This window comes from Chelmon rostratus, chromosome 7 (genome assembly GCF_017976325.1).
Source record: "Chelmon rostratus isolate fCheRos1 chromosome 7, fCheRos1.pri, whole genome shotgun sequence".
Lineage (NCBI taxonomy): Eukaryota > Metazoa > Chordata > Actinopteri > Chaetodontiformes > Chaetodontidae > Chelmon > Chelmon rostratus.
Window position 1 is genome coordinate 5977819 of NC_055664.1, and position 25350 is coordinate 6003168.

Here is a 25350-nt window from a genome sequence, read left to right on the forward strand (position 1 = left end):
AGGGAGGGTGGAGATGAAAGGAAGAGGAAGGAAAAGAGGGGGGAGAAGAAAATAAATGATATAAGAAAAGACTTTAAGAAGAAAGTGGGAGGGGAAGAGAAGGAACGACTTGAAGCTATAACCTTTATTAAACCGCAAGACATGTCTACTCGGGAACAATGAAGGAATGCAGGAAATCATTAAAAATAGTTTGACATATTAGAAAATACTCTTCTTTGCTTTCTTGCCGTGAGTTGGATGAGAAGATCAATACTGCGTTCATATCTGTAGGGTAATGCAATGCAAACCTCAGTCTCCAGTGTCAAAGTCAGACCATGTGCCCAATCATCCAACATGAACACCACCCAAAAATCCTTTATGGCGCTGTAACGCCATCCTGCCTTCACTTCACAACGGCGGTGCGCTTGGCCACAACAGGGTGGTTGTCAGGGAAAGAATGAACACCGTGGACAGTCTGGCTTGATAAACTTTAAACGTCAGTGCGCTTCACAGTGAAAGTTTGTCGGGCTTTCTGAAACCAATAATCCAGCAACCATGCCCACTCCGTGCAGCGATTAGGAAGCAGATGTGCGAGGGTGAGAAAGTATGCAGGATTTTTCTGTCAAGGCCTCTTTTTCATTCTTTACACTTCTGCCTCCATCACTTTTTGTGTCTACGGTGAGGTGCAAAAACCATGAATGCCTTCGAAGGGAAAATGTCAAAAATGATGCATCATTATCCGTATTAGTATCGATCTTGTCTTGCTACCTCCATGACGGCAGGCTTTTCACTCTGTCTGTGAGTGTGGTGCTTTTTAACAGGTAGAAACACTTTCAGATGTGGTAGAACACACACCCTGACCTGTATTTCCCATGGCTCTAGGGACGGCATTGTCATTCAGTCAGTTGGTCTGTCTAGCTCAAGAACTTGTGGATGAATTTCATTCATTTCACAGTTCACAGTGGCGTATGCTACTAACTTTGGTGATCTTCTGACTTTTCCTCACCATGCAGTTAGCAATTTCATCAATCACATGCAGTTAGCATGTGATTTCACTCAAAATCACATGCTAACTGCACATGATGAGTGAAATGTCTCGACAACTATTGCCATGAAATTAGATACACACAATCATGTCTAACTCAGGATGAATTGTGATAACTGTGATAATCCTCTATCTTTTCACGTAGCAGCATCATCAGGTCAAATTTTCTGTTAGTTCTGTATAGTTTATGACCAAATACCTGCAAAGCTAATGACATTTTCATTGACCTCAGCTGTACTTTGTGTTAAAACTAAACTAAGAGGGTGAACATGGAAAAGTTTAAGTACAGCCTCTGGGAGCCACTAACAAGGCTGGAGATTCTTACTGATGTTCATCACAATAGGGCTGAAACCCATGGGAACAGCTGTGTATGAGGAAGCACAGTTCTGCTCATGAATGTACATACTGCTTGCAAATTTCTGATTTTTTGGCCATTTGTGGGAAAACATGTCTGATCTTGTAGAAAGCTTCTCTTTTATCCAGGCATAGTGGTCAGATGAAGCCATTTATCACCATACAGTTGTGTGCGCTCTTTTTAAAATCATAATGGTAACTGAAATCAGCCAACTGGCCTCTCATCAAAAGTTTACATACCCTTCAATGTCTGGCCAAATAATACACATACAAGCTAACACACGCACGTTTGAATGGCTTCTGAGGGTACGATTCCACACCTGTGACTTGTTTGATTGTAATCAATGTCTGTGTATAACTAGTCATTAGTTCTGAGCTCTTGAGACACCCCTGCACATTTCATCCAGGGCTGCACTGAGTTTGCTGGATACTGAGAAAACAAAGGAACTGTCAAAGGACCTGCGAGAAAAGGCGGGTGAACTTTATAAATTAAGAAATGGATATAAAAAGATATCCAGAGATTTAAAAATGCCACTGAGCAGCGTTGAAACTCTGTTAAGAAGTGGACAATTAGGGGTTCTGTTAATACCAAGACACGGTCAGGTAGACCAACAAAGAGTTCAGCCACAGCTGCCAGGAAAATTGGTCGGGATGGAAAGAAAAACCCAAAGTCAAAAAACTGGTGTGGCTGTTTCAAGATGCACAGTAAGGAGGCACTTGAACAAAAGCCGGCAGCTCACAATATGCCAAACAGCACCGAGACAAGCCTCAAAACTTCTGGAACAAAGTCTTTTTGGAGTGATGAGACCAAAAGTGACGGTCACAACCATAAACAAGTCAACAAGGCCGATGATGAAAAGCAAGCCATCCTCACTGTGAAGCACGGAGGTGGATGTCTGATGTTTCTGGAGTGTGTGAGCTACAGCAGCACAGGGAGCTCAGTCAGAGTTGATGGAAAAACAAATGCAGCACGTCATCAGGAAATACTCCACTACAATTTGCATTAATCAGCCTGGAAGCTGCACATGAGAAGCACTTTGACTTTCCAAGCATGACAATGATCCAAAACACAAGGCCAAGTTGACCCTTCAGTGGCTACAGCAGAACAAATAGATAGACATGGAGTGGCCTCCCGTATCAGCGAGCCACTTTGGTGTCATCATAAAAACTACTGCATCAAAACTAAACATCAAATTTGAACACAGCAAGTTTCACAAAGATCAAATTCATTGTGGGGTTATTTGTTTGTTCGGGTGTGCCAAATGAACCAGACACAGACAGCAAAGATACCTTTAAACATGAGGTTATCCTTAGCTTGTAGCGTGCAAATGGGGAACAGGACTGATGAGGGAGAGGAAAAGATGCGAGAAAGAGGAAGTAATAGAGGTGGAGGCAGGGAGTTAAGGGGAGAAGAGAGCATATAGGGTCTGCTGGAGGAAGGAGCCACAACAGAGATTGATGAGCAGTGGAAAGAAGGTGACTTTAAGGACGGGTGGGGAGGAGGAGCCAGGGAAGGAGTGAGAAAGTTAGTGAAGATGCAAAGTGAAAGCAGAGGAGTAAAACGAAGGCACTGGATTGGCTGGGGGATTGGATGGTATGGTTCCAAAAGAACCTGGAAGTGTGGTGATGCCAATTTCTTGAGGTGCTCTAGTTTCACTGCCAAACCAAAAGCAAGAGTAAGAGGAGGTACAAATTCACTTTTTGATTGTCTTTGACCAAGGCAGTGTTCAAATCCGCTAAAATCACTCTGAGATTATCAATATTTGGCTTGTGAAACATGCACTGAATGATGTGTCAGAGTTATTATCCATTATTTCCATTTTTAATCAATATTTAATTCTTGTGAGCCTTTCCAAAGTAATTCACAAAAGTCAAAGGTCAAAGGGTCATCAGCTACGTTTGTCCAAGGGCCAGACTGTCAAAAAAAAAAAATCGGATTAAATCTGATTTAATATTTTCAGTTTCTTACAAAATTAATAATTTTAATTATTCTATATCAGTGTGAACAGACTACTAAAAAATGTGGAAAATCCATAATGATAACTATACTTCTAGAACATTAGAACATGCTCTCTGACCTCCACCAAGGAGGCAGTCAGAGCTCAATACAAAACCCACAGTTCAACCATCAATGAATGAGTCCTTATCTCAACTAAAAACTCTTAAACCCACACAATGCCTCGTACATCTCATAGAGCGGCGTAGTGATCCTCTGACAGCTCTAGAGGAACATCCTGTACCTGGCCTGTGTGCTGCAGCCTGGGAGCCGAGCAGTTTGACGGTGGAGAGGATGGAGTCGGAGAATATTCTCATTCTGTAGAACGGGTGAACTAGGAATTACAGACTTTTTTAATTTTAAGGCCAAGGGTTGGCAAGCTAACTGCCGCTCACTCTCACAACGGGCCTCTTCCACAGGTGTGGGACATTAGATTTTCTAAATTCATTAATAGTCTGCAGGCCAGATGAGAAGCTCTGACGGGCCGGATGTGGCCCAGGGGCCACCAGTTGACACTCAGTGCTTTAGGCAAACAACGCACCTATGATCGCCTCACTTCTTTCGTCTCTCTTCTCTCTGTTCTAGCAAATGAGGTGCTTTAAACTGGGAGAAAGCAGGGCCAAAAGCATGCTTTAATACTGAAGGATTTTTGAGGTCTTCAAATGAAGGTATTTTTTTCTCTTTTAGCACTGACAGACAGTCCATATGCTGATGTGCTTCTACAAATTGTAGAAAATTAGACATAATGCTGCAAATTGTTGTCTAAGAGCTCAATGAATGTTGGGTGCCTACCATTAAAGCTAAGGCTCTCATCCAGTCCCGCTCATCTGGCCTCAGACACACTTAGTCTCCAGATTCATTAGCAAAAGTGCTGTTTGCTAACACATAATTGCCATACATCATCGTCAGCTCAGCGTCAGCATGGAAACCATTATCGTGTCAGTTGTTGTGAGCAAACCAAAATTGGCTGTCTGAAAGCACATAATTACAAAAATAGAAAAAACAATTAAAAGCAAGTGATAGCGGAGGAGCAGTTTCTGCTAAGTGTCTCTCTGTGTGTGTGTGTCTGTGTATACAGGTACTGTATCTATGTCGACGTGTGTGTGTTTGTGTGTATGTGTGTATGTATGTGTGTGTGTGTATGGGAGAAGTACTTGAAGGTGACTATGAATTAGTGGCTGGCAAAAGAGACTAATTAGAGTAGCAATTATTCAGCCGCTCCCGGCAGAGACTGGGAGTCAACAGCCAAATGACCTCTCCACAAGCTCATAATGGGCCACAGGCACATATATGCGCACACACACATACATATGTACACAGACTCATAAACACACACACACCCCTACACAGACACACACACACACACGTTAATATCAACAGGGTTTTTAGGCTGCATGGCAATTTTAGTGAGACTGATCACATTGACTTTCTCACCCTGTGGGCTTTATTTAGAGCAACAGAATGGTTAGAGTGGAAAGAATTACTGTGTCGTTTTACAATTTGGGGGCCGCCCCGGTGGGTCAGTACCATGTATAAAGTATGTAGTGTCCTGGGTCTGGTTGGTGCTACAGGTCATCTGCCTGTCTATCTTTAATTGTATTCAAATATGCAGTTTGGTGTAGTTTCTTTAGTCTCTGAGAACCAAAAAGCAAGTTCAGTTCTGCTCCATTTAAGGTAAAACCAACGACATTAAATCACATGAACGGACAGAAAACTAAATCACTGGGCAGTTTTGGTGACCTGCTTGTCTTGTATCACCAGTATCAAAGTTTATTCTGGTGCCTGACATAAAGTCATACACCACGTATCTGCCCCTATATATCGTTTTTGTTTTATTCGGTAAGTTCGTCTCGGATCTTTCACTCTCCTTTCTTGTGTGTATAGGTTTGTGGGCTTGTTAGTGTAACACGCTTCTATTTTGAACTGACGATAACATTTTAACATCATATAAGAAAAAAAACACCTTTGCTTTTCTGTTACTCCCGTGTATCCAGGGAAACCAAACCACTGTCATAATGCAGCCATAAAGAAGGGGAAAGCACAGCCTGTATTAAAGATTAAAATGATCATGTCCCTGCCTATTTCCATATCTTAGACTTTGATTAATATTGCGGCGGCCGGGCCTGTACTCTGCATACACTGCAGGACACCATTTTCACAGTGAAGAGAAGTTCTCTTAGAGCACCACTTCATCCCTTCCCAGGAGATTTAACAATCATTCACACCTGGCCTCAGGTGACTCCGCCATCAGAACAGCAGGGGGACTGACGAACCAGGCGGTATCAATGACCTTGACAACGACCCCTCAGAGGTTAAATACCTGGGACTCCAGACCAGCCAGTTAGAACTGACGAAGCCCCTTGGATGCTCAGTTGTCCTAGATTCAACCTTTCTTGCATAACCCTGACCTGGATGACTGAGGATCTTTACAGACAACGCCAGTATTCCTGAAAGTGTGTTATTTAATGCAACAACACACTTTTCACACATAATACTAACTGGACATACGGAGGGAGTTTGGTTGTCTTAAAGAGACAAATACATGTCTGTGTTCTGAAATCAACAGGAAGTCAGTTATTGTAGTTTGACTTGATGATTTGATGCATTTATCAACACAGTCAGCAGTTGGAGCTGCAGCAGCGGCTGGACACATAAATCATGCAGGCAGTTCAGGAACTTTAAAACCCCTAGCACCCAACTGCCCCAAATTATACTTCTTCTTGGAGTCATAGTCAAATCTGAACACGCAGACATGATACACATATTTTACCCTCTCCTGTAGCATTATTTTCGATGTCCATCGCAAATAAACATTCAAAAATCCAGTTAGGCGTCATACAGAAAAAGACGCTAATTTAAACTTGCCTGAGAATATTCATTTATCAGAGTAATCCAGGGATAGATGTCTGTACATCCACGCAAACAGGAACTGATAATAGTGGATAAATACATTTAATGGTGTCAATTTGTCAAAATGTAAACAAATACAGGCTAAAAAAAAAACAGGTCTCAAGATGTAGCCCACAGCGTAACTCACTGATTCTACTGTTGTCTTCACTTTATCTGGCAGTGTCTGCCTTTGAAAACCCCTGGGTTACAGCAATGTGCAGGTGTTTCTTGCAACTATGTGCTTATACGCCCATGTAAGCATGTGAACACCAAATACAGCTGAAGCAGATTTCAAATTCCCGCTTGTCAGGGAGCCAGGGGAAGTGTGGATTTGTGGGACAGCGGCTAATTATATCGGAAATACTCCTGATTACTTTGCATGTATGAGGAGCAGAGGAAGGGAACAAAGAACAAAGGAGTGCGAAGCAGATCAGAGGGAAAAGAAAGGGAGACGGCAGGAGGACATTTTCAGACTGCCATAAAGTGTATTGGCAGAGAAAAGATGTTGAACATGCGCTTAGTGCAGAATGGTTTAATGTCTGGTATCAGTCAAATGGGCAGCAACAACCGCCTCGAATATTCAGAATATTCAGTTGCAGGAACTGGGATTCCCTTGTTTCACCCCAGTCGATCACTGGTGGGACACTCAGCGGAGCATGGCATCTCCGCAGCTACACCACAAACTCCAGCTGTGTATTAGGCTGCAGCTGTGAATCACCACTGTGTGTATCAGCATCCAATGCTTGAGCATTGACAGTGATATTTTTGGACAAGTTGTAAACAGGGAATATTTTGGACTTGTAGTCAGTGTTTTTAGATTTGAGTTGTGTCTGGAAATGTCAGATGGAAGGATTCTCCCCTCAAATGATAATAATAAAGTATCTGTCTATCTACTGAATATAGTCTCTATGTCAGAGGGACGTATGCTGGTGTGAATCAAACTATCTGAGGCGATAATTAGTTAGACATTTGTCTGTTAGTATAGTATCACCCTGTCTTATTCATCTTTCCTTTTATTCTCCAGTCTGGTCTGATATATAAAAATGCAAACCTGCTGCACACTTCAGCCTGTTGCTGCAGCGCTCTAAATTCAAGTCAGACAGAAACCCTCTGATTTGATCGTAGCCACTGGTTTTGACTAGTGCCAGACAGGAGTACACTACACTGCACGGCTTTCAGTAGGATTTGTAAGGAGGTGAGAGTCGGGGCCTTGTTTAAAAGTAATCACACGTTTTTCGCTACGTTTAGAGAGAAAAGACGATCAAAGTCATGGCTGTGTTTTTGTTAAATGATGGCCATGAATGGCGGGCCACGTGAAGCCAGTAAAATAATGTGCTTGGTGGGAAGCATGCTGCCTTTCTAAGTCATTATCTTCGGCAGCTTCTATAAATCCATATGAAGTAACAGCATCTTCTTATTGTAACTTCCTAAATGGTGATATTTGTGTGGTATTCTAGTGTTGCTACTGGGGGGTTTCTCTTGGGCAGGGGTCACTGCGCTTCAGCTGTGCTGTGCCAAGCTGTGCATTGATCATGTGTTTGCACTCCGGCCTCACAGCGGGGGTTAAAGCAAAAGCAGCCATGCTGCACCATGCTCGGTCCTCCTTGGGCTAAATAAGTGAGTCCACTCTGAAGACTAAATCTCTGTGGAGTTTAGTTTTACTCCTGTGTTCCTGTTTGTACTGATCGACTTAACATAACTGGTGATGCAAGTTGCTGCTGCTTCGTCTTAAAAGCTCTCCAAGCTCTGGCGAACCAGTGGAGGACCTTTTATTATAAAGAGGGTATGAGATATGCAATGTGTTTGTCACCAAGTTAGCTTCGTTAGCGTTGCTATTCTAACAGTCTAATCCTGGGCTCAAAGAAACGTTTCTGTAGTCTGGTGATTCAGGTGGCGATACAGCGGTGTCTCTGCTGCTGAATCCTGGTGGTGGGCAGGGGCATGTGCAGGCGTCCTAGTAAAAGGAGCTGAAAGCGCTGATTCCCTGTCAGGCCTGAAATCATGAATTAATGCATGCACGACGCCGGATTTGTTTGTTGTATCAGCCTGGCAGACACGGTGAGTCACTCTCACGGAACCACTTGGAGCCACTACTGTATATCTGTATATGCTACAGATAAAATACATCAGCAGATGTCACAGTAGAGGAAACGACTGTGACAGTGAGGGAGAAGAGTGGGGTTACAGAGAGAAAGAGAGAGAAGATGTAAAACAACAGCAGCCTCAGTGACAGAAAAAAAAACATAAAACATGGTCTGAACTGTCAGTATTCAAACCAAGCGGTGGAAGTTGCCAGAGACCTTTAGCAGAGCGGTGGAAGGAGACAGACTGGGGCAGGGATGGGGGGGTATCACGCCATCTCGCCTGCGACCACACTACATCCATCACACGCCTCCTCTTGATTACCTAAGCCCTGACAACACGTGTACTGCCGATACTCCTACGCCAAATTTACCACCCCTCTACCAGGCTCACTTATTCCTCCGCCTCTCTGCCTCCATCGCTCCTTCCATTCATCTCTCTTTCTCATCCTTTCCTCTCACCACACTTAAGGTCAGGGTGGGATGTGCGCAATAAATCTCCGCCGCAGATTCGGACAGCCCCCCCTCATTCTAGGAAGTGCTTCGGCCAGTTGGAGGGAAGAGCTCCACCGCGCATCAGCTTTCCCTCTTCAAAGCCATATGGGTAGGCAGAAAGTCTGGTTGGAGAGTTTGGGAGTGTTATTTGGCCAGAAAGTAAGACAAATCGGTAGGAGGGGGGGGGCAAAGTAAGTGAGAGGGAGGAAAGGGCGAAGGGTAAAGGGAGAGATTCAGCAAACCCATTTGGTCCAGATTAATATGATGAATGGCGCAGAACAGCAGCTTTTACTGTGCTGTTATTTTCTTTTATTTGGCTTTTCTGTCCCCTTGTACAGCGAAGTGACATTAAAGGTCTCCAGTTTCTCAGAAACTCACACACAAACACCCACACACGTACAGCTGGCTTCAAAATGTGTGAACAAGTGCACAACCACACACATGCACCTGCTGTGCACATGATAAACACACAAACGCCTACAAAGTCAGGGACACGGGGACGTATAGGGAGATATAATTGCATACACATTTCTCTTCATCCTTTCGTATCCTCACACATGCACAGACACACCATTCCTACAGTCGGAACAGAGAGTCAGAATAAAGACGTGGCTCGTTCTCCTCACAGTCACAAAGGAGACGGACCTCGACTTGGACTTGTCAAAAATTGTCACACATGGGTTCACTGCGAGTTACTGAAACCTGTGTCTGTGTCTCAAATGACCAGAGACTTGACCTTGAAATTTCACAAACGACTTGGCAAAAATGACTAAAGGAACCCCGCCTCACCTCAACATGCATAATAGCTACGCCGGTCCACAGTGCACCGTCCACTCTTTGACACATGGATAAAAAAAACTGCCACCCACCACTGTGCACAATTACACAAACACACGCATAATTATCTATGCCACTCTGCATGTCACTGATACTGTCACACACACACACCCCACACACTCACAGAGTCAGAGTCAGCGAGGTAATAAAAGCCATCTCTCCTCCTCCCTGTCATTTAGTGGCCTCTCCAGCACGATTTCCACCTATCCAAGACCGACAGTCCTTCCCACTCTCATAAAGCGGAGGTAATATCATCCAGGGATGGTGGGATGCAAAAGGAATAAAAATGATGGAAAACTGCTTGGAACAGGGTTTTTGGAAAGTTTGTAATAAAGGCTGATTTCATTTGTGAAGCTCGCTGTGATAGCAGAGGCTGAGAGACACCTCTGCAGAATACGACAGAAAACAATCTGCGATGAATGAGTGATAGACACTGAGAGGATTGTAATGAGGGAACCTGCCTGCTCTGATTACACTTATTAAATGATTATTTTGCATATTATTTAGGCTCGTGTTTGTCTCTCATCCTGTGTGTCCTGCTTACCAAATGCGGCAGACAGATCGCGTTTGAGTGACATCAGCACTGTCTGTCTATTTCTGTTCCTTCCAGTTACTTGCCCCAGTATGTTATATATCCTCACCTGTTTTTCTCCTTCAATCTCTGTCCCTTGAGGTTTTCCTTTCATCTACCTTTTCTATCTTTTCCATCCTTCGTTTACTTCCCCTGCCCCATGTCTCTACCCTTTCATCTTTCTGTGGTTATAGATTCCTACTGTCAATAAGATCCTCCCTCTGAATACAAACAAGGCCATTTGCATGACTGCCAAATCGATATATATATATAAAAAAAAAAAAAAATCCAGGGATGGCTAGTGTGTTGTGTGCAATAAATCCACAGGTTTAATGCAAATATGAGCTGTGTGAGCACCAGAGAGGTGGTGGACACTCCGATGTCCACTGTATGTCAGAGGGATTTCGACCTAGAAGAATTCTACGCTCCACTTGGTGCAATTTTACAGGCAGAGTGGCATGAACGATTGAGCATAAAGGCCGCTGTAAGTCTCCCCCCTCCCTCTCTCTCTGTGCAGCCGGACAGCGGTCACAGTATTTGTGTAGTAAAGCTGTGAGATGTCAGCCCTGAGCTTATCGTTGTTCGAGACTCAGAGCTAGATGTTGGCTCTGAACACACACACAAACACATCTATGTACCCGGAAAAAAAGGAAAAAAAAAGGGCAGTAAAAGTGTGGATGTGGGCTCAGGTGGACTGAGAAAACAAGAAATGATGTTCAAACCAATCTCGATGAGGGTGAGTCTACATGCACATCAAACAGGCAGGAAGACCCTTCAAAAACCTGCATGTGCGTGTGCCCGTCGCGCTCTTTGGAGCCATGTGGTGCAGCAGAGCTCTAAATTTAGCCGGCTCTTTAGTCTGAGCCATCTATCATTCAACGGGATCCCTTCCATGAGGAGAGCGGGGCGGTGTATGAGTGTGTATGTGTTACAGAAAGGTAAGAAAGTGAAAGATGTTTTTTTGCATGGGCTTCAAGGATTCTTGCACTCTTGTTGATTAATGTGGGGCACGACCTACACGATTTGTCTGAAATATGCAATGCTAAAATATCTTTTTCTGCTGTAAAGCACAAAAATGGAGTTCCTATTTTCCAAAAAATAAACATTCATGAACAAGAAATCCTGACTTGTCGCTTGTAGATATTTTTCTCCAGCTGTTGCACTAAGAAACGACTCTGTCAGCTACATGAACGCAATTTAAAAATGTGTAATACCATGCCTCTTATTTCACTCATCTGTGTGATGCTGTGCTTGTGGATCAGAACTGCGCCGCTCTCATTTGCACATTAATTTGGTGTAAAATGGGAGACAGCTGCATGCGCTATTATTTGAGCCTGTGGTAGTGGATTGTGCTCCTCGTGGCAGGTCTGGGCCTGAGAGACAGCAGGCCTGTATGAATGCCATGTGCCTTTCAGGGGCAGAGACAGATGTTGAGAGGACCTTCACTGTTTTCATGAAAATAATGTTTTTTCTTCTGCTTCATTATAAAAACAGCATAATTTCCTAACCCCATCAGGTAGTGCGCTCCCTCAACATCCCGTAGTTTACTAACAAGGAGTTTCTGATGACAGCAGTCAGCAGCAGCACATCAGCATTTTAAAAAGCCAGATGCTCTGTGTTCAAATTGCGCTCAGGAGATGTTTGTTTTGACTATAAGCCTGGACCAGTTAGAAGGCAACTGTGAGGGGGGGCATGCCAAGTGGTTGGCAAAAAAAACCTCCTCTCCATCTTCTATTGTCATGACTGAGAATACATTAAGACGTTGTTGATGTGCACACTGGATGTGAGCTTCGAAATTTGCTTGTTAGCTTTTACATCCACATGTAGCGATGGGGAAGGAAGCATATAAATCAATAGTGACAGACGAAAGCCCTCGAATTGGTATCATAAGCCTAAATGTACTTCCATAGCATGATACTAAGGCCCATGATCTTCATAATCAATGAAGTCAAACCTAGAAGGACAGTTTGAAGGAGAATATAGTGATGCTGAAGGCCTAATAGTTGGGGTTTTGAATGTGACTTGAGCAAACTGTTAAGGTTAGGCGAACAAGGTATATTTCTTCAACTTTAAAGCTGCACTGGTCAATATTTTTACATCGACAATGTGGCAAATGTGTCATGTGAAAGGTGTCTCTGATAGAGAATTATCACCTCACTCTGATGTTTTCACTGGCTCAGTCTCACACCTCTCATCAACATGCAGCAGCGAAGATGCTCTGATAGACCTGCTGTATGCTAACTAACGAGCTCTAAACAGCAGACATGGTCATTAAGCAAATGGTCTGGATAAACATGCAGAACAGGAAGTAGCCATGACACAACTACAAAACATTTGTATGATCATTCACACATATTGCAGTTGTCTCACTTGCAAGTATCAGCATCCCATGAACCACTGCATCGCAGCCTAAGCAGCGGAGCATAACCCAAAAATGGTCAGCGCGACGACTTTTTACCGCGGTGACTTTGGGTCACACCATTTTAACTACAAAGGTTGTAAAACTTAAAAAGGAAAAAACTTAAAGGACAACTTTTTCCAACATGGGTTTTCTTTTTCTCATTGTGGCCACTGACAATGTGCTCCCTGGAGAACTGGGGAAAGCATGACCACCAAAACAACCAATAGCCTTTCAGGCAGGCAGTCTCCAAGTCCACAAAAAAGTAAACCCCATGTGTTTGCCTGGTGCACGAGCAAACAATGGATTCATCTGCAATAATTACAGCATTGATTACTTACTGTTTAACTGCATAATTCTACTTCAACAGATTGCAGATATTAAAAAATGTCCTGATAGGCTTTAATTAATTTATAGTGGCTGTTATTGCTGTTGCTTTCTGCATGACTGAAGACTGTACTCCAGTTTGAACAGGTCAACCATCGAAAGTAAATGACTCATAATTCCTCCAGATATAGTCCACAGTCTACTGTCAGACTTAGAAACAGGTGTTTGGAAAGAATTACATATATTCACGCATATTCTGAAAGCTTTAGGAGGTCGATGCTTGCCCTGATATGCATCGTTTTGCCAAAGATGTATTTCCCAAATCTCAATAACACAGGTGTTGATCAAGTGCAGAGTTAGCATTACCCACATTCAGAACAGCCAAAATTGTGAGAATAAAGAGTCAGGTTTGAAATTACAGCAATTTCCCTGAAGCTGAAAAAGTTTAAGGAACCCTGCTTTAAAAATAACACAAAAAATGTGATACTAGATGGGTGAAGAAATGCAGAGAAATCATTTTAACAACTGCGTGACATGCATCATTCAATTAGGCGCAGCTGACTTCATTAAGATGCTTCGTATTTGTCAAGATGATGGAAGCTTGCTAATACAGCGAGAAGAAGAAGTAAAGTCTGAATGTGGCTGTGCGAGTCACTCTCTCAGCTCGTGAATTTCCACCTGTGTGTGCCACAAGGCGATTTTTTTGGACCATACAGACTCGATCCAATTTCTGACATAGTTACGACACATGCAGGGGCTCATTCAGTACAGGCTCATGTAGAAAACCGCTTCACAGTCTCCTTATTTGAGACGCTTGAATGTAAGCCCGCATTTGAAGAATATGAAATCGTGCACAAAAGACACGTTCAATACAGGCTCAATGCAGATCTCCTCAAGCCAATAACAACCGCTGCCCGTCTCTCTCAACAATGCAAACAGCCCAGATAGCAACGCTTAAAATACCGAATCACACTGAACACAATAGGCCTGCACACATAAAGCCACGCTGCCTTAAACTACTGCGCCTGTTATTAACAGATAGTGTAGTCATTTTTTTTCAGCAGGTAAAACTAATATCTGCAACCATCATCCACCCCCCACCCACCCATTCCCGTCATTATGTAGCGACTTGCAATGCCTGATTGGATTGTATGAGAAATTAATTGCACTTCTGTGATAAACCAATGTAGGGACAGGAGGAGATACTTCTGCAGAACATTTTTCTGGGTTGGAGGTATTCAGAAGTTCATTTTGTTTAAAGGACATTACCAGATGAGGAGAAAGTGGTGAGAAGGCGAGGGGAGATAGCGACTTAATGAAAGTTTCCTTTCATGCCCCGGGGTTTCTGAGACAACTATTAACAAGAGGGAGGACGATGAGAGAGAAAGAGAGAGGGCGGGGGGAAGAAAAGGAGATTCAAAAAAATGCTCAGGAAACTCGACAAGTTAACAACTCTTGTGTAGCTTGTTTCAAAGATGTGTGTGGTGCCAGCACAGTCTGTAGAAGCCTTTATCACCTAGAGGTAATAAAAAAATGGAGATCAATTTAGACAAGGCCATTGAATTAACTGCCTGAATCTTTTTATTAACCACCGCAAAAAACTGTCCAATGTGGCATATAAGGAAACCAGCTTAAAGGTGTAGTGACGCATTTAATCAAAGCTGAATTGTGTTTTTATTGGTCGAAAAGCAGTTAGACTTATACCTTAAACAAATTACAGGAATGGGTGTGTAAAATTCCCACCACGTCCCGCGTTTTTCTCTTGTTGAATGTAACTCCCCCGGGTTCCCAAGACCTCCAAAATTCCCAGAAAAAAACACATAGAGTGTGACCTCGCTGTCATCAGCGGTAGCGATGGCCGTGAATGCTGATTTTGCACATCTATCCATCAGTAAAGAAAAAAGAAAACCTTTGACTGCTGTGGCAGAGATCTCCCTTGTGACAGGAAGCGGTGGGGTTTGCGAGAAGTGTGGACTCGTCTACTGAATGTCGACGATGTTTAAAAAGCAACGTGTACGACGAGTGATTGGTACTCTGTGGGAACCCTGCGTCGAAATTCCTCCGGACGATGCCTCACGCACGCCACGTGAGCGTCAGGAGGCTGATGGACGACCTCTTTCATGCTCTCCCCCCAATCAAGACCAACAATCTGTCTGATCAAATTAGCCCTGGGTGCTGCATCTGGGTGTCCTGGCTCAGCTGTGCGTCCGTCCCCTAAATCAGATGTCCTTGCCGGGTGAGTGCGGGGTCCTGCGAGTTCGAGGTGACCTGTCTGACTTTAAGACAGCATCCTTGATCGACAGACAGCTGCTGCCCTCACACACGCCTGCACATGTCTCTGTTTGCTGTCCCCGTTTGTTCAAGCGGCCATCACTTAAAAATAGTTTGGTGCGTGATGTGAGGACAGACTGTGCTTGAAATCTGAAAATCGTTCTCGCCCTTAATGGAGCTTTAATTAAATATAAATAGTGTGAATATATAAAAGTGATGACAAAATGGCATATTTTCACTCACGGATCACCGAATCAAAGTGGTGACGTTTTTTTTACCTTTTTTTTCCTAAAACATTTCCAGTCTCACCCTACTTATACCAACATTTCTGTTCAAAAATCATCTTTGCAATCATTTCCAATTCTGATCCCATGTCAGCTGACACGGCGCCTCGTCTCTGGCAATATTCGATTCCTCAGAGAAATCTTTAAATGACATTTCAGGCGATGAAATGGCAGAGGAGACAAAGTCAAAAAAGGCAGCTCTGGCAATAATAAAATACCAACAAGGAAGTCTTAATATCCATGGCAAATATTTATTGAGGAGTCACTAAATCCATTAAAAAACTTCATGGTTATTAAGTAGAGTGGTATGAGAGTTCTTCAAATTAATTGGGGTTAATTAAGGGTTAGGCTTTTTTTTTGGATTATAGCAGGATTTCTAGTGCAGCCAAGTGCTAAATAGCTTATAAGGTCTTGTATGCACTCGCAAACACACACAAAATCATATATGTGTGTTAATCTTTTTATGAGTTACAGTTAGCGAGGCCCCATGGATTGAACAGTGGTTCTCACTCCTGTATAAACCTCATGCTACACTCTGTAAATGAACCCAAAAGCCTAACCAGGAGTCTCCATCACTTGAGACAGACTAACAGTGGATGTTTAATACAGGTTTGATGCTCCATCGAGGCTTCATCCTTGTCTGTGAGACAGGTCAGTAACCTACTTCTCAAATGCAGGTGCATGGAGGTACAGAGCGAGGTCACTTGTCTCTGTCGTATGTGTCTCGGAGTGTCACGGTGTCTTACCTGCTCCAGTTTCCAGTGGAACTCGGCAGGTCTGAAGGTGTCCACCTGTGTGAAGTCCCTCCTCAGCAGGAACACCAGGCGGCAATTATGGACATACAGCGAGTAGTGATGACGGTTCATCTCTGTGGGACGGAGGGAGAAGGCGGAGTGGGCACTGGGGACTAAATCATCACACCTACTCACTGTCACGTAAACCAGACACGAAGCTTTATGGAGCCTCAGGAAACTGGGACAGCAGCACTGCTTTGAAGGAGAGCAACTTTCGAAAGGTCATTTCATGTAATTTTTCACAAGCATTTTCAAAACAAAATCCTTCCTTTGGGCAAAGCATGCTATGATGTTACTGAATTTTTAAAGCTGGATCATTATAGAACTACAGACGTTGTGTAACAGTATTTTAACAGACTTTTTCCCCAAATGCACCGAAGGATCATTACCAGCATGTATCACGTATGCACTAAGCCTAAACTAATGATGAAGATGTTAGCACAAAGATGTGACACCATGATGGATGCGACTGGCTACAATGTGAAGTTAAATTTCACTATGCACTATGCTGATGTACGTGAGGAAGGAATATTTGCCTGTTCATGTTTATATACGTATACTGTGTCATTGGAATTCATGCGACTTTAAAGTTACTCGCTTGAACTGGGTGTCTTGCTGCAGGACTCTTGTAAAAAGGAGCTCACAGATGTAGCTAAAATAACCCTTTAAATCCTGAAATCTTGGATGAAATTTCTCTTTCACATCATGATCCCACCACTCCTGGCTCTGACTCTGCAGACACACGCTCCTCCATAGAGAGGTAGCAGCTATTGCCTCACAAAAAGTCATAATTAAAACTTTGGCTCTCTTTCTCCTCATCCTCATCCACATTATTATGCGCTCACAAATTCACTGCCTTTCCACTGCACATCAGCATATAAATGAATTCACTGAATTCAGAATTCAGTGGCCTCCATTTTTGTGTACGACATCACATGCATGCATGCATGAGATGCTATTGTTCTTTTATGCACACTGGAATCCGATATTAGTCACATTTAAAAATATATTGTAACAGCCACACGAAAACATCGGATCTGAGCGATAAATCCGAATTGAGAACTAAGGCCTGTAGTGTGAATATAGCCTTGCCTTGTAATTTATTTGTTCCTACTGAGGAAAAAAAAGGGATCGCAAATACATAGTTTCATTTTTTGAAAGTAAAGTCCAGCTTCATAGCAGCAGGGCCCTGCAGTTTTTAACAACCGTCACTCAAACAGGAGCACACTGCGCATTTGTTGGGGACTATTTTCAGCTGCGGATTGATATACTGTACATTTGATGTTGCAGTGAGCATTTATAGAGTTGGTAATTCAGGAGATGTGTTGACAATAAAAAAAATGAAGAATTTTGCCAGCCATTCTTCCATTGCAATTAAAAAAATAAATATTAAAAACAATTATTACAATTTTATAATAATTATTTATTTTGATAAAAATCATATTTTTTAAATATAATGCATGAATGTAAATGTCAGTCCTGCCTGTCTGGTCCACCCTCACCAGTCTTATCGGAGTTGCAGAGCAGTGTCTCCTTCTCCGCTCTGAGCCCAGGACTGGGTCCATGCTTCATCCAGGTTGCTATGGTAAACTGGTCTGTCAGATTCTGGGGTACCACCCAGGCAGGGATTTTAGCCGCCTGACGCCCGTCAAACCTGAAGATCAGGTCGCTGTCCCTGCCGCTGTCAGTCACCAGGGAAGCTGTCCAGTTGGTGGCAGCACTGGGGGCGGGGAGAAGGTCTGTGCTGCCTGAGGAGGCCCCTGGGGTCATCGCCGTGGGAACAAATAAGAGGTGCGACAGAGGATGTGTCAATAACAATCATGGCAGATAGGTGTTGTATATTGGCCTAACCTTGGCTATGATTACTTATGAGTAAGGCAGATGGCAGGGCTTAATATGTAATCAATGGGCTGAGATGGATGGACGATGTGTGTATTGATTCATTGCAAATTAAACTGACTTTCAAAAGGAAAGAGATGTGAGTCATCGTTCACAAATTCAGTACATATCTCACCACTGAATGTGCCTCTATGGAAACAAGAGGACACATTGACCGAGTACTATGGTAACACAAAGTGAAAAGACACAGCAGGTACTCGCTGAGAAGGACAGCGTGTGGCGTGAATCAGCCAATCACATGACAGCTTTACAGCTGACACTACTGTTATATGATTCCTATACATCCTGATAAAACACACCAATCATTACTGCATCGCACCAGTCACCCTATTCCCTTTCTCTTCTTCCCTTTAAAAGCAACTCCATCATTCCTTTGACACAATAACCTCAATACGTTGAGTCCCGAACGATCTCGTTTTTTCAAACTGTCACCTTGACGGTGTTATTTTTGCCACGTCGCTCACCTTGCACCTCAATGTATTTGACATGCCCTTAGCGATCCATCTTTTCCCCTCTGTGTGACAGTGAAAAATGCATTCCATGTGTTCAACCACGTTTATGCATCATTTGTAACAGCTTATGGATGGTAGCAAATCAAAGCGATATGGGAACCATGCTGTTCCCAGAAAAATTGGGCGATGTCAGAATTCGCCATGTCTAAATTGTCCAGGCAAACAACTGCAACATGCATCTGTTCATTTGTACTAATAACACACCATTAGCACATTAATTGATGCTTTTCCCCATCTGTAAAGCTCTGTTTTTCTCTGCCTCATACTCATGCCAGTGTCGACGTTCTGACTCCAGTAATTAGATTCCCTCAGTAAATAAATACACATCGACTTCTCCAGCACCCAGCTGCAGCCTCCTCTTTGCCCGATGTCTTTGTACATTATCTCAAATTGATTGTGCTTTAAAAAAGCAATTACAATTTATTCTATTCGCTATCAGATAACTATTATGAGGTGCCTGAAAAGGGCTCTTTAGTGGTAAACCATGCATGGACTGGGAGCCAGGGGAGGCAGGGAAGGGACGTTATGCATCCAGATGAGCTGGAATGGGGCTTGTGAAGGCCGTTAGTCAAAGATGATGACTCCAGCCCCCCTGCTGGCATTGCAGTGTGGGCGGGGAGGGGGATGCGGAAAGGCTCGGCTGCTTTGTTGGCGCTCTGGGCGCCGACGCGGCAGCCCGGCTGCTCATCAGTCACCGAGGAGAAAGCGCGGCTGCATCTGAGGCAGCTAATGCCCTCGCTCTGTCACATCATTAGTGACACAGCTTTAAGTTGCTATTCTGGCGCCTTCATTTAGTGCAGGGGTTTACCAGGGACACAAGCGGAGATTAGAAAGCAACACGGACCGGGAACTTTCAGATGTTGGTTAAAAAAAAAAGGGCAGAGGAGGACGCCTCAGGCCCTGTCTGACCCTGGTACTCACGCCATGGATTCCATTGATGCTTTTAGCAGCAGCTTATTCTAATTCACTGCACTAACTTTCAGTTTGCCGCTTCACTCAGAAGTTATCTTTGATCAGCCATCTACTGTATATTCTACATATCCACCGCCATCCTGATGGCCACAGGTCCAACTCTCAAGTGATTTACTGCAACATGGCAGAAAAGCACACTCAATCTAAGATGATTGTCATTCTGGTCACACTGGTACAATTATGGTATTCAAAACATTTTTTTTTTTTTTTTTGAAGAACCAACCGCAGAGCTTCTGTAGAGATTTCTCAGAGTAGGTCTCACGGTCGCAGCCTTTCCCGATGTGGCTGGTCTGCAGCTCCACGGTGGTCCTCACTGATGACAGCGGCCCACCACAGGTCTCCAGGTGCATCTTAGGAAACAGCTGCTTGCTTCCTGTTCCTGGCTCGTAGTCCACTCGCTTGTTCCAACCTGGGAAGAGCGGGAGATGGAGGGACAGCGTTAGGGACGGCAAAGAGGAAGCAACTACAGCCAGTCCTCGTTCGTGCAGACACACAACCCTGCTGTAGATTATTATCGGAAATGATATCTGATTTTCACTATCCTACTTGTTGCTTTTGTTATTGCACATTTTTCACCTCATTTTGTCCATTTAGGCGACCATCAAAACAGGACTCCATTTCCAATTTTTCACTGTCAGTGATATTTCTGCCATCACAACTCAATATCCTTCTGGCAGAATGTGCCCGGCTAATGAAATTGCTGCATTGTTGTTGGAGTGCAGTGCAGTACCTGCATTAGCAGCAGTAGTCATTATGCTGTCACTGTCTGTCCTGTCAGCTGTGAATTGGGTTTTCTGTCTGGGCAGGCTATTATTTTGTGCGGTAGTGAAGTTTTTGCTTTTCCCTCCGTTTTTTCCCTGCCTCTGTGGTGCGAATTCGTATTTGTCTGCACAGTCTCTTTCGGAGGGAACAAGAAAATGAACTGCAAAATTATGTTGCCTGTTTAGTGTTTATATAAGTTTTGTTTACAGTGAGCCGATCTCACTCATTATCTCAGTTTCAAACAGCGTAGCGGGCATATGCATAAATGCTGTCGGCCAGCATTTTCAACATTTGCTCAGTCAGAAGCCTGTCAGTCTAGTTACCTTCTTCTGTCATACAGCAGCATCGTTGCACCATCACAGCATGACACTAGATCTTTAAGAGCACACTCTACCGCCTCAAAATTAATTGGGCACCAAATTCTCAACCATCCTATGCAATCCATGTTGTTTGCTAGTACACACAAATGAATTCTCATCCATCCATCCATCCATCCATCCATCTACCTGTCTCCATATCAAGCATCGCTACTTAGGAGCTGGAGGCATAAGCATGAAGCTGAGCTGTCTGGATAAGAAGAAGGGGAGCAGCTCTTTGTTGCTCACTAGCCTGTTAAATCTGCCATGTTTGCTTCCTCACACACTCACCACCTCACGCTCACACACACACACACACACACACACACGCTGCATCTGCACGCTAGTCGATTTACCTCCTCCAGACTGCTGCAGCACTGCCACTATGGGATTGTCAGTGGCTGTGATGAGAATAGGCACAAACAATAGTGCGAGCTAAATGAAAACAAAGACACATGCATGAGCGCAAAAAAGGACACACACACAAAAGGCTGTGCTGATGCTTTTCTATCGTCCTCTCACACACGTTTATTTTGCACACTACTACTATATATACTGCATACTGTGTGTACAGCTATGTCCTCCCACCTGTTGATTACCTTACCCTAATTATATCACCTTATTCTGTAGTTCCCTTTCTACGTTCATGGCTCAAAACTAATGTGGTTGAACTAGCTGATGGTTCAAGCCCCTGGCCCAAACTTTTAAAAACATCAGCAATGAGGACTCACAATAATGGCAAACTGACAGCATTTAGCTTTGCATGATCGCAAAGCACAGAGTGAACCTTGGTGATGTGTGAGAGTGAGTTTTAAAAGTCCTGGTTACTTGTCATCAGTTATTCTTCCACTTGCTTTTCAGCATCTCCTCCCTGTTTTGTACCATTAAATGAAGAGTTTGACACGTTTGGAAATACTGTCAGAAGACTGACAGCACTCTCGTCTCTGTCTGTTCAATATAGCTGGAGCCAGGAGGTGGTTAGCTTAATTTAGCTTGAAGATGACAGGTGGAAAAAAAGATCTAAAGTCAGACCACCAGCACCTCTAAAGCTGGAGTCTCCGCTTGTTGCTTGGCAACTTCATGGTAACAACAATCCTCCAGGAAGTCAATGCTCCCAGCCAAGAAATAGTCTGGACAAAGCTCTGGACATAGTCAGGATAGCTGTTTTGCCCAGTCTTAATGACCGGTGCCAGCTTCACACGGATATAGGAGTGTATTGATATTCTAATAAACCTCTGAGCAAGAAGCAATATATTAAGCAATATTGCATTTTTCCTGTAAAATCCGATGTATTGTTTGTAATTTAAAACGTAGCAGATGCATCAACGTTCTCGCTAATAACCTCCTGTCACAGTAACTGGTGTAATGTCTCAAAATGAACGCAGCAATGAATAGTTTATGCAAAAAGGCTACAATAACCTTCAAATGCAGTGGGTCATGCGTTTGCTGAATCTGTTTTCTGGCCTTTGAGCCTGCGATGCCATGCTGAGTGAAGGAATGATGCTTCGCCTTTCAGATTCGGGTTGGGGAGAGGGTGTAAAAGCCGCTCGGGTAATAACATACTCCATCGACAACTGGGAGTCAAATGACCTGTCGAGGACTTGGCTTTAACGCTGCCAGGCTGGCTCCACAAAAAAACAGAGAGGGAGGGCAGAGCCTGGTTAGGGATGCGTGGAAAGGAGTGAGGGAGCGTGGAAGGGTAAATGAGAGCTAATGGGTTCAGGGTGTAGCGTGCATATAGATAGGTGAGGAGAGGTTGGGTTGAGTTTGGAAGTGGGTGATTAAGTTTTATGGGTTAGAGAGCATTGGATAAACATGAGGGACAGTGAAAGGTGCTGACTCTGAGGTGGTTTCACTCTCATCACCTCATTTAATCCCTTGGATTGAACACCTGTTGTCTATTTGTCGAGAGGGAGCAGTGACCAGCGCTAATCCTCATACCGTCAGATATATGGATACTCAGAGGCAGGCCGTCTCCTGCCAGAGTGCAGTCATTCTTCCTCTGTTTTCTGACAGTGTCACTTTGAGGAAGAAAGAGTGGGTCTATCGTATCATTTGCCGACACTTTCCATGTGTCAATCCCATTTCCCAGGCACTGGCTTTAGCTACCCCAGCGGTGTGGCTCTATGGATAGCGATGCTGGTCGATTGATGACCCCAATGACATCTAGCATCACGAGCATGTTAACATTGTCAGCTATCCTGTGAAATACCTCCAAACCTACAAGATAAATAAGCACATTTTGTACGGATATGTTCCCCAGAGGATGCTTCCCAACAACTGCAAAACTAATGACATTCCCATCAGCCTCAGCTGCACTATGTTTAGTGCTAGCTAGCATATGCTAGCAAGCTAGCATGCTAAACTAAGATGGTAAACATTACCTTCTGAACATAAGTATATAAAATTATATTCGTGAGAATGCCGGCATGCTAGCATTAGCATTTAGCTCAAAGCACCACTTTGCCTAACTAGCCTCACAAAGCCACTATACTGTTGACTCTCAGTCTTGTTATGTTTTGTAGGGATTCCTGCTATGAGCATCACTGCCCTGCAGTATCTAATGTTGTTGGATGGTATAGTGGGCTACCAAAAAATAAATAAATAAATAAAAATCCCAAGCAGGCAAGATTGATCACTACATTGCTGGCGGTCCTGATAACTACGTTGTTCCCTGTGGGTGCAGTCTCTTGTGTTAGTCCCTGAAAGCCTGGGAGAGTACCACACGCTGCAGCTTCTGTAGCGGTTGCCAACCCCCCTGTGTGTCAGACACCACAATGCATAACTTCAGAACTTCCTTAAGTCCCCATGTTTGCATTTTTTGCTCTTTTAATGTGTCACCATTGTCTCTCTCTGTGTTAACCATTCTTGTTGTATCTTTGTATCTCCTTGTTTGAATGAATGAGACAAATGGTCTAATTTCTATACCGAATTGCATTAATGGAAACAAAACTTAAACATATGCTAAGAGAAAAAGCTCTCCAAATGCAATGTTTATTGATACTTGTACACTGCCTGCCTGTCATTAAGTTTACCTGGTAAAGGGTAAAGGGCCAATGAGTGACCCCACTGTGACAGATGCTGATGATGAATGAAAACAGAGGCTGTGAAGTGCACGCCCTCAAATATAATGAGGAATGGGCTCGCTGGTAGCAGGTGAGTTACGGGGAGCGTGGGTGCAGCGTGTCATGAAACCAAACCACAAGACAGTAGCACACCCGAAGACACATTTCTTTTTGAGACACGACTCCCCTCGGTGGTAAGACCTGAGGTGGGGGTGTTGAAACAGTGAGGAAGCACTGAAGTAGAAATATGAGTTGTTAAGAAAAAGAAAGTAAAATGAACAGATTCACTTTCACCACAAAGCAAAATAATGGTTTACTCCTCATTTTATAGCTCACATTTAGATAAGACCCATACAAACAGCCTCATATCAATGATAAATATCTGGCACTGGCGTTTGTCTTTAATAATGGGAAACACTGCAGCGATAAAACGGAAAAAGGTTCTTTGCCAAACACCCACTCGACTGTGCTGAAGTGTGTGTACAGAGACAAAACAAAGAAACTCATCGATGTTTTGAATCTTTCCTTTTTTGAATTTTTGATAATGACCCCTTTGTTTTGATTTCAGGAAGACAAAAGGCAACACCCAGCCTTTATAAGCATCCCTCTCTCTGCCTCAGTGTTTAAGCATTGATGCGCTCCTCTCACAGGTGGTTATGCATTAATTTAATCCTGAACACTTTGCTACAGAAACCTTCTGTCAATGAAACGACAGTTGCTGTACGATGCTGATACTGTGGCATCCGCACTGTGATACTTTCTGTTTTGTCAGTGAGGCAGACGAGTTTCTATTTAGATTCAAATGTTTTGCTCTCTGGCAGTTCAGCCTTTGCCAGTTTAAAACTGCTTGACATTGAAATAATGGAACAGTCCTGTTTTTTTGCACAGCGTGTCTTATTTAACAGCTCTCTAACTCGGGATCTAAAAGCTTCTCATAATGCGGTAAATAAATGCAGTACAAGGTTCATTCTGACAGTGATGGGATATAAATACACTTACTCAAGTACTGTACTTCAGCAGAACTTTGAAGTACTTGTACTTTAGCTGAATTTAATGCTACATTATGCTGTATATTTTATCCCACTTCATTTATGTCACAACTATGGCTACTAGTAAATTTGCAGATTCAGATTTTTCATACAAAATGTGATTAAATTATAAAATATGATGCACAATGTTATATGTTATGTTAATGTTAGATTAAACTAGCCAACAGCATATACGGTCGTCATCAGTAGCTTTACCTCCACCAGAGTTAATGGACAATGTATTTTGTCTTTTCTGTAAAACACTGAGAGGGGGCAATGACAAAATAATGCTACTCATGCCCCCCCTTGCTGTACAGTGGGTACTTTTATTTTTGATACATTAAGAACATTTTGTTGAAAGTGCTTCTGCACTTTACTCAAAATGTGGAATGCATGTCTTGTACTTGTAACAGAATTTGTGCAGTGTTAGCATCG

The 25350-nt window shown here is 43.3% G+C and overlaps 1 protein-coding gene across 1 annotated transcript in view; it reads right to left on the minus strand.

The window, feature by feature from the left end:
* LOC121609146 (calsyntenin-2-like) overlaps nucleotides 1–25350 on the minus strand; it is a 132230-nt gene that overhangs the window by 29860 nt on the left and 77020 nt on the right. The window contains exons 6-8 of the mRNA XM_041940707.1: nucleotides 19928–20113; nucleotides 17824–18081; nucleotides 16274–16395 (exon numbers count right to left, since the gene is read on the minus strand). Of these exons, the coding sequence (XP_041796641.1) occupies nucleotides 16274–16395; nucleotides 17824–18081; nucleotides 19928–20113 (566 nt within the window). The remainder of the gene's footprint in view (nucleotides 1–16273; nucleotides 16396–17823; nucleotides 18082–19927; nucleotides 20114–25350) is intronic.